At 47.4% G+C, this 10,532-nt stretch overlaps 1 protein-coding gene across 2 annotated transcripts in view; it reads left to right on the top strand.

Annotated features, from left to right (window-relative positions):
- The first annotated feature begins 6,445 nt into the window (after positions 1-6,445).
- LOC137524218 (sulfotransferase 1 family member D1-like) overlaps positions 6,446-10,532 on the top strand; it is a 27,218-nt gene continuing 23,131 nt past the window's right edge. The window contains exons 1-2 of one of the 2 annotated variants that reach the window (XM_068243833.1): positions 6,446-6,581; positions 8,574-8,805. In XM_068243833.1, coding sequence (XP_068099934.1) covers positions 8,622-8,805 — 184 coding nt within the window. In that variant the 5' untranslated portion in view covers positions 6,446-6,581; positions 8,574-8,621. Of the gene's footprint in view, positions 6,582-6,611; positions 6,709-8,573; positions 8,806-10,532 lie in introns of those variants that run through there. The other variant, XM_068243834.1, reaches the window with a different exon arrangement.

Here is a 10,532-nt window from a genome sequence, read left to right as displayed (position 1 = left end):
AACAAATCTGATTGGCTGTTTGTGGCTCCACCCCCTTTTCTGAATTTGAACCCCAGTCACCCAATGACCAACTGTACCAGGTTTGAGGCTTGTGCCATTAACAGTGCAAGAATGGCAGCAATTAAATATTCCTCTTGAAAATCAATAGGCAAATTTTGATTGGCTTTTATAGGCTCCACCCACTTTCCAGAATACTAATCCCAGTCATGTCAGTGACCAACTGTGTCAAGTTTGAAAACTCTGCCAATAACAGAATGGCTGAAATCAATCTAACAAATCTCATTGGCTGTTTGTGGGCCCCACCCCCTTTAGTGAATTTAGACCCCAGTCACCCAATGACTGACTTTGAGGCCTCTGCCATTAACAGTGTAAGAATGGTAGCAATGTAAATATTCTCCTTGAAAAAATCAATAGGAGAATTTTGATTGGCTGTCGCCCATTGACCTATGCACAGGTAGTGGAGTAATGTTTACCTGCTCCTGCACTGTGGGTCTCCTCCATGCCTCACAGCCGCACACTTTCTGCTGATGTTTGCTGGCTCCTGATCACATGACCGATGTGAATCACATGATCGTGAGCCAGCGAATGACAACTGAGAGTGTGTAGCTGTGATGCATGGAGGAGACCAGCAGCATTGGAGCATGTATTTACTCTGGTCCCTGCACTATCGGGGGGAGATCGGGTATCGGGTGGGGAGAAGTTTAGATTCCAGTGGGCCCCATTACAATTTTGCAGGGGGCCTTATGGGCGGGACTGTTGTTACGCCCCTGCAGGGTGTTTTTTCACTGTTTTCCTTCTGTGCTGTGCAAGAGTTCAGGTCCACTTTAATGTTGTCAGCGCATACATTTGTATATACTCTCTTAGCTATTGCATAACTAATGACATGACCTCCTCTGGTGACACTCACAGCTTACCTATGTCCGCACATGGAAGCTTTTATGTGGACATTGTAAATCTAGAGAATAGAGTGTGAGGGACGTGAGTGTATCTTTATTGTCTTAACAGTGTTAAAGGTAACTGCTGTATAATAATGCTAAACTCATACAGCCTAAAGATCTAAAAGCCTTGCAATGGTATTTGCCTATGTGGGTTCAGGACAGTGGGATTTTTTAACTCTTTTTTAATGTCTTTGTTTTTTTTTTCATACACAGCGGAGAAAGGTAGTGCTACTTAGGACACACGGCATCCAAGTGACTAGCTGCATGTAGTCAGTGTGTAGAGCCTACTAATAGACAACATGCACACCTTGCATTCATATCAGATGCACCTAACTATCATTGGAGGATGTTGGTTTCCATAATAGCTTGCACACAAATTATTAAGTACTTGACCCTCCCACCACGATGAGGCCACCCTCTGCGGGAGGGACCCTACCGAAAATTAAATTAAAAACATGCATATGCACAACCTGGGTGCGACAAGAAGTGAAAGTTTAAACATGCAAAAAAAAGGAAGATCATCACCTCTGATTGGGTACCAACACAGATGCGCTAAGCCCTCCCAGAGACAACAAATGCACCCATTTAATAGTTTTGCAACTATGCAGAGCTTCTGTTTTTGGATTCAAGGTGCATTTGTCTCTCGGGGGCTCAGCGCATCTCTGTTGTTACCCAATCAGAGGAGTCCTGGTGTTGTTAGTTTTTTTATTTGGTTTTCTTGTTTAACTTGATGGACGGATGTCTTTTTTCATCCAAACTAACTATGTAAGTATGACATAATCATATATGATATAAATATAACATAATAAAATCATAATAATGTACTTTTTTATAATAGCCCTATAGAATTCCTTGTCTCCTTTTTGCGGATACAGATCCCTATAGACATCTATAAATGCATTTTGTCAAAGGGACCCTGAGCAGTGATCTAAAATGGCCAAATGAACTTACCTGGGGCTTCCTCCAGCCCACAGGTGTGGAACTCCAGGCCTGGAGGGCCAGATCCATGCCAGTGTTTAGGATGGACTGAGAAAGAAAGGAATGTGTTCTACCTGATGGACTGCACCTTTCCTCATTCAGCCCTATTAATTCATTTGAGATGTGTCAAAAATTTGTGAGGACCTCGGCCCTCGAAGGACCGGTTTGACATCCCTGCTCCGGCCCCTCATAGTCCGTGAGGCCCCCCTTTCTTCCTACAGCGGCTCTGTTAGAGCGGCGACTTCAGCCAAAGTCATACACGGCCCCTCCGTGCGCCTGTCGGCATAAGTGATCTGCGCACGCGCGGTTCATTCTTTCAAGATCCGCGTGTGCGCAAAAAACGCTCATGGCAACGTGCACGCAAGTAAGATGGGTGCGCAGAGGGGCTGCAATTGCGCAGCTGTGCAGGACTTCAGCTGAAGTCGCCACTTCAGCTCCTTTAAAGGGGAACTGAAGTAAGAGGTATACGGAGGCTGCCATATTTATTTCCTGTTAAACAATACCAGTTACCTGGCAGCCCTGCTGATCTATTTGGCTGCAGAAGTGTCTGAATCACACCAGAAACAAGCATGTGGCCAATCTTGTCAGATCTGACAATAATGTCAGAAACACCTGATCTGCTGCATGCTTGTTCAGGGGCTATGACTAAAAGTATTGGAGGCAGAGGAGCAGCAGGACAGCCAGGTAACTGCGTAATATGTTGGCACATAAATACAATAAATAATAATAAAAAAGGAAATAAACATGGCAGCCTCCATATACCTCTCTCTTCAGTTCCTCTTTAAAGGAGCTGCTGTGGACAGAACGGAGGGAGCCCGGAGGACACCAGGGGGACCTCACGGACTACACGATGCTGGAGGCCTGGTAAGTTAATTTGGCCATTTTGGCTCAGGGTCCCTTTTTAAGAATTCTTAGTGGACTCATATGTGGAGGTGTGTAGGGGAAATGCCTTGGCTTTTTGCCCCTGAAATGTTGGGAGGTATGCAGTCTGATCATCAGGATGTATACTGCTTATCACCTGCATGCTTCACCTGACTCAGCTCTTCTACCTTTTACCCAGTCCCTTATCACAGGCAGTGACTCAGCTCCTGATCTTACACTGCACAGCAAGGATGACGGCCATGAACCTGAATCCATAGCACAGCCTCCCATGTTTGTAAGGCATAGGATGGTACATTTACATTATTTAACAATGAACAGCCATAGTCTTTACTATAAACATATTTAAAGAGACCCAGAGATGAGTAAAAAGCATTTTTTTTACTTACCCGTGGCTTCCTCCATCCCCATAAGCATGGATGCGTCCTTCGCCATCCTCACACGTGCCTCTTGCGGTCCGCCCAGAATCCTCCGTTCAGCCACAAGCAAACCCCGGTAGACGGCTCAGTCTGACTGAGTGATTTTCCGCCTATTTCCGTCCTGAGAGCCGCAACAGCGCCCCCGCTGGAGCCAGGAAAGGTAAATAAATCAGCGCTTCTCAGCACTTGTCAGGCTTGTCGAGGGAGGATTCCGGGACACTTCGGGGGAGCCAGCGTTGGATTCCCTGCAGCTACAGGGGAGGGGGAAGCCTCATTGGGACTCTGAGGCTTCCCCCTCCCGAGGTGAGTGCCCCCCAGGGGACCTTTTTTTTGTTACAGTGTCTCTTTAACGGAGGACCGCAGGAGGACGGCGAGGGACGCATCCATGCTTATGGGGCTGGAGGAAGCCCCAGATAAGTTAAAAAAAATGCATTTTACTAATCTCTGGGTCACTTTAAAGTGAGTCTGAAGCAAAGTAAAAAAAAACAAAAAAAAAACATAATTACCTAAGGAGAGGGAAGGTTCTGGGTTCTAATGAGCGTTTCCATTCCTCTCACGGTCCCATCGTTCCAGCGCTGTTGCCCCCAGTCCAAATCTCCCGCCACTGGAGGCTCTGGATGTTTTCGGGAGCCCGAGTGCTCCCGACGACGGGCGGCTCCACACTGCACATGCGTGAGAAAGTGTGCTTGCTCATGCGCAGTACACAACGGTCTATCTTCAGGGAGCACTTGGGCTCCCGAAGACTTCCAAGCAGTCTCCGACCCATTGGTGGGAGGCTGGTAATGGGTGAGCCAGTGCTGGAACGCAGGGAACCAGGAGAGGAACAAAAAGGCTCCAGAGCCTTCCCTCTCCTTAGATGAGTATCTGTTTTGTTTTATTTTACATCGTTTCACACTCACTTTAACCACCTTTCCACCGCCTAATGCAGACTGGCGGCCGCAAGGTGGCTCCCCCATGACTGCGTAATGCCGATTGGCATCAAATCCTGGGGGAGGAGATTGTAGGGGATCGCACGCACATCACCGCTGAGTGACGGAGCGGAGCTCTGTGATCAGCCTGCCAAGCCGCGGTCTCGGTTTGTTTACATTTGTACAGCGCTGCCATCTAGTGCAGAGCTGTACAGGGGACACGTAGCTGTCCCTCTGAGCGGCTCACTACGAAATCCCTCTCATAGGCTGATGCCTATGAGAGGAGGGGAAATCATCCAATCGCTGGCTAGGGACAATTTAGGCAGGGAAGGGGGGAGAGAGGTTGACTATAGTATTTTTTTTTTTAAAGGGCTCTTTTTTAAATTAAAAAAAAAACAAAAACGAATGATCGCAGTAGCGATCAGAGCACACCAACAGAAAGCTCTGTTGGTGGGCAGAAAAGGGGGAGAGATTTATTTGTGTGCTTAGTTGTATGGCACTGCAGTGAGCTGGTAAAGCTGCAGAGCCCTGTATTGTAAAAAATCGCCTGGTCACTAGGGGGTTGTAAGCCTGCGGTCCTCTTGTGGGTAAAGTGAATCCCAGATGCCCCTCCCTTCCCCCCAAAAAAGATAGAAACCTTGTATCTCTGACAGTGCCTTACATTAATTTTTGTTTCAGATAGAGTGACCAGACGTCCCGGATTGCCCGGGACGCGTCCCGGATTCGGGGTCCGCTGTCCCAGGCTGCATGAGGTCCCGGGAAACGTCCCGCTTTCAGCAGCGGGACGTCCCGGCCTCGGGACTCTGGCCACTCTATCCTTATGAACTGGCAGCGGCGTCTATAGACGCCGTGCCAGTTCATTGCCCGCAGCCCCGCTCCAGCCTCCTCTTCCGGTGTCTGTTCCGACACCGGCAAGCGAGCAGGGCTACGGCAAGATTGCTGCCGAAGCCCTGTACTGGAGACTATTTGTGTCTCCAGTACAGGGCTTCGGGCGCCATCTTGCCGTAGCCCTGCTCTGCCTGTCAGCGCGGGAGACATCAGGAGGAAGGTGGTCCCGGGAGCAGCGCGCCAGAGGCCGGAGACTTCTGCCAGGTGAGTAAATGCTTTCTTTTCCAGGTGAAATGTTTGCCTGCATTGCGTTTCTTTTGTCAGGTGAAATTTTTGCCCGCATTGCGTTTTTTTTCCAGGTGAAATGTTTGCCCGCATTGCGTTTCTTTTCTGGTGAAATGTTTGCCCGCATTGCGTTTTTTTTTTCCAGGTGAAATGTTTGCCCGCATTGCGTTTCTTTTCTGGTGAAATGTTTGCCCGCATTGCGTTTCTTTTCTGGTGAAATGTTTGCCCGCATTGCATTTCTTTTCTGGTGAAATGTTTGCCCGCATTGCATTTCTTTTCTGGTGAAATGTTTGCCCGCATTGCGTTTCTTTTCTGGTGAAATGTTTGCCCGCATTGCGTTTCTTTTCTGGTGAAATGTTTGCCCGCATTGCGTTAATTTTCTGGTGAAATGTTTGCTTGCATTGCATTTATTTTGTACTGACATGTTGCCCGCATTGCGTTTATTTTTTGCTGACATGTTGCCCATTGCGTTTATTTTCTGGTGTCCGGGGTAACTGTTACTGCATTTATTATTTAATGGTCATAGATGGCTATGTTTGCTGCTTTGTGGTTACGGTATACTATTAGCATCACAGTTTCTGCACACCCATGATGCAAAGTCTCGTTTGTCCACATCATGGCGTAAACACTGCTTTCTTATGCCTCGCTGTTACATCATTACGTTAGCTCTGCCCATACAATGGCATGGCCACGCCCATTTTTCGACGTGGCGCGCTGCGCGCGTCGCAGCCCCCTCCACAGCGTTCGTCGCTGCGCGCTCCTCAGTCCTCCTCAATTTTCGCCGTGGCGAAAGTTTAGAGTCAATCAAACACATTGTTCAGTAGAGAAATAAACAAATATTTACATAGAAAGAGGGACAAATGAGGAGGAAAGAGGGACAGAGGGACAGGGTTCCCAAAGAGGGACTGTCCCTCCAAAAGAGGGACAGTTGGGAGCTATGGGCTAATGCTATTACATTTTAGAAAGCTGTGGGGGAAATGCTTTTGCTATCTTGATTAATTCAATTTAAAAATCCAAGTTAATACAGACGGCAAGAAGTTAACTGGCTCCTTCCCCAGTACAGGAATTTCTGCTGAAATCTGTCCAGCTCTGTAACTATGAGAAGTTTATAGGGACCTTTGGCCTGTGATAGAGAGAGCTGAGACTGAGTTGGGATTTGTTAATATGTGCAGGGGAACGATTATGAAAGAGGTATTATACTCCAGCCTGCATGAGATATCCTGTTCTCCTTTCTGTGATCTGCAAGCTGCGTATATAATCTCCGCCCAGACTGGCGTCTCCTCTCCCTGCCGCCACACCTGAATAAAGCTTCTCTTCCTTTCGCACTCCAGAGACAGGACTGCAAGGTGAGAACACTAACTGCCAGGGACAGGACGGGTAGCCTGCAGGGGTAGTAGGCAGGCTCGATCAGTGTGCACACAGGATTTACGTCGGGATAGGAGGGCAACGGAAATCCAGGAAAGCTTGTTTCAGGTGTGTGATTTAAACACTACTACAGCCAGGGCTGGGAAGAGGTAGAGGCAAGAGAGGCTCCAGCCTCAGGCCGCAGTGTAGGAGGGGGAACACAACTCACTCAGCTGTCATTCCACTATTGTGTTTGAAGCAGAGAGGAGATACATGACAGTGACTGCAAGCCAGATAACTACAGATTAAGGTGCCCTGGGGTGCCTCTTAGTCTATTAGCAATCAGTGTGTGACAGCTGGGGTGGGCGGGATGGAGGGGCGCACTTTGGTGTCTCAGCCTTGGGTGCTGGAGGACTTTGTCCCGGCTCTGACTGCAGCCAAAGAGATCAGCAGGACTGGCGTTGTTTAACCCTTTTTGTAGCCAAATAAAGTAAAACTTTTTCTTGCCTCTGGGGAAGCGTGCCTTACCTAGCCTGGCAGTGGGCAGCGGGGTAGAGTGGCAGCAGGGAACTTTCATAGTTACCTGTCCAGGCGGCTGGATCGGCTTCTTCTTCCTCCACCGCGATAAAGACATACTCCCGGCATGACTTCTGGGTCCCGATCACATCACATGTCATATCATGTGATCGGGACCCAGGAGACCATGTCAGTGTTACAGCAGTGATGGAAGAGGGGTGATGAAAGAGTCTCTTCCATCACCAGGTGGCGCTGTATCGCTGAAATGGCCTCCTGGATCCCATCACATGATATGACATGTGATCGGAACCCAGAAGACCTGCCGGAAGTTCAGAGGCACCGGTAGATGAAGAAGCCATCAAGAACAGGTAACTATAACCGCTCCCTGCCGCCTGCTCGTTTGGCTGCACTAGGCAGCCCAACAAGATTAGCCGACAGAGGCTGCCACTGCACCAGCAGCTTTCAAACGCAAAATATTGTTTGAAGTTGCTAATGGGTTAAAAGGAAAAGCATATGGCAGCCTCCTTATCCCTCTCACTTCATTCATTTTTTTAAAAACAAAGTGCTGGGCAGAATGAGCGGTTGGGCTTCCCACTGCACTACGGTTTGATTACCCTCCTCCCTGGTTTAAAGGGAACTGAAAAAAGAGCAATTTAACTCACCTGGGCTTCTTCCAGCCCCCTGCAGTCCTTCTGTGTCCTCACCATCATTTGGCACTCCCTGGGGCCCCTCTATCTGCTCTATACGCAGCCCTGGGACCATGCAATGGAGGGTTCTGCGCTCGCGCAATATGCAAAAATTTCTACTGCGCATGCAGTGTCTAGTGGCCTCCCCATCCCACACCTCCTGGTGTCTAGTGATGACTCCTTCCTCCCCTATACAGCACTCTTGTGCCTAGCGGTTCCCCCCATCTCCCATATGGATTCCCTGATGGTCTAGAGTGGGCCAAACATAATGCAATGTAGGAAAACCACTTGGGGGGGGGGGGGGGTCAAATTTGATGGCTCTGCAGGCCAGATTTTTATGTAAATCAAGGTAGAGATAAGAATAGCAAGTTTGATATTCTCTACCCCTCAGGTATTCTTTAAAGCTAATGCATAGCTCCCAACCGTCCCTTTTTTGGAGGGACAGCCCCTCTTTGGGAGCCCTGTCCCTCTTTCAGGACTTTGTCCCTCTTTCTATGTAAATATATATTTTTCTCTACTAAAAAATGCGTTTGACTCTAAACTTTATTCCCATCCTTTAAATTGATATATTACTAATTTTAAAATGTTAATATGAAGGAAAATGAAGCAGGATAGAAAGGACCAGTGTGGGTTGAATTATAAAGTAACACATTTTTCTTATGAAATCTTTATGGTATGTGTGACTAGGGGTGTGATGGGGGCGTGATCAGGGGTGTGGCAGGGGTGTGGCTTAAGTGTCCCTCTTTCTCATCTCAAAAAGTTGGGAGGTATGCTAATGTGTTGGTCTTGCAGGGACAGACACCTGGCCTCCACTCTCAGAGCTCTCCATCCAACAAATAAATGGCACACGTGAAAATGAATCTCCCCGACGTACCTCCGGAGGAGTTACAGGCGGTCCTGCGCCCCGCCCTGATAAGGGTGGATGGAATGCCCACACTTGGTCCATTTGCCAGGAACTGGGAGAATGTTCGGAAATTCCAAGCCAGGGAAGACGATCTGCTGATAGCCACCTACCCGAAATCCGGTGAGTGAAATCCGGCGTTCACAGCTCTCCCCCACTTCATAAAAGAAATACTATATAATGACGCACGTATATCGCAGGGATGGTTCGTGGGCTTGATAGTTGTGCGAGGTGGGATTCCGCCTTCTTGTTCAGAGACTTAGGGCCTGATTCACAGAGGTGCAAACACTTTGCACGCCTGTGAAAAGCCCTTTATCACACCTGAACTTAGTTTAGGCATGATCTGAAGCAACTCGCGCGAAGCTCCCGCGCGCAAGGATTTGCGCACGCAATCGCCCAGGCGCGCGCGCAGCGCCCATTGAGCCTTATGGGACTTCGTGCGCACGTGCGTGTTTACGCCTGAGCTTCGCGCTAGTTATAGCACAAAGCGGTGATAACTTTGCTAGTGCAAAGGTTATTACGCCTAAAGTCTTTTAGGCGTGATAACTGAGTTATCACCGCTTTGTGAATCAGGCCCTTTGGCTGCATTCACAGTGGTCAGTTGCATAGCACATGCATTATAATGAGTGTAAACTGCAACAGAGGCTGGACATAGACTTTATCCACTAAGATTTTCACACATGTGCTCAGAGCCGGATTAACCATAAGGCACCGTAGGCACAGGCCTACAGGCAACTGATGATGGAAAGGCGGCTCAATACGCTCCCCGAGTGCCTCCCTCCCTCCTTCCCTATGCAGAGTCCTAATGAGAGTGTAAATGAGAGGTTACTAACCCACCTCTCGGTATTCCACTAACGAGATCTCCCTTCAGTCAAGGGCACCCCTAGCTATTTAACCCATTCGCGTTCCGTCGTTTTCACGTGAGAAATGTTCACCTCCCATTTATTAGCCTATAACTTTATCACTACATATCACAATGAACTGATCTATATCTTGTTTTTTCCGCCACCAATTAGGCTTTCTTTGGGGGGTACATTTTGCTAAGCGCCACTTTACTGTAAATGCATTTTAACAGGAAGAATAAGAAAAAAACGGAAAAAATCATTATTTCTCAGTTTTCAGCCATTATAGTTTTAAAATAATACATGCCTCCATAATTAAAACTCACGTATTGTATTTGCCCATATGTCCCGGTTATTACACCATTAAAATTTTGTCCCTATCACAATGTATGGAGACAATATTTTATTTGGAAATAAAGGTGCATTTTTTCCGTTTTGCATCTATCACTATTTACAAGTATAAAATAAAAAAAATATAGAAATATATCATCTTTACATTGATATTTAAAAAGTTTAGACCCTTAGGTAAATATTTACATGTTTGTTTGTTTTTTATTGTAATGTTTTTTTTTTTATATTAAACATTTTATTTGGGTAGTTTTGGGAGGGTGGGAGGTAAACAATAGGTTTAAAATGTAAATGTGTGTTGATTTTAATTTTTTATTACTTTTTGGCCACAAGATGGCCATGAGTTTGTTTACATGACGTCACTCTAAGCGTAACACACGCTTAGAGTGACGCATCGGGGAGGAAACAGCCAGAAAAAGAGAAGCTTCCGAGAGAAGCTGTCGCTTTTTCAGCAGGGGAGAGGAATCAGTGATCGGACACCGTAGCCCGATTCACTGATTGCCTGGCTAACGAACCGTGGGAGCGGGCGGTAGCTCACATGGTTCCTGGACGTAGTTTCTACGTCCAGGAACCAAAATAGGTTAATACTGAGGGTACCTCTGGCTACCTAATGCTAAGGGGCATCTGTAGCTACCTATGATGGGCAAGGAAAATAAGGGA

Source organism: Hyperolius riggenbachi, chromosome 7 (assembly GCF_040937935.1).
Source record: "Hyperolius riggenbachi isolate aHypRig1 chromosome 7, aHypRig1.pri, whole genome shotgun sequence".
NCBI classification, from domain to species: domain Eukaryota; kingdom Metazoa; phylum Chordata; class Amphibia; order Anura; family Hyperoliidae; genus Hyperolius; species Hyperolius riggenbachi.
Note: the sequence above shows the minus strand (reverse complement) of the source record. Positions and strands in the feature narration are given on the sequence as shown.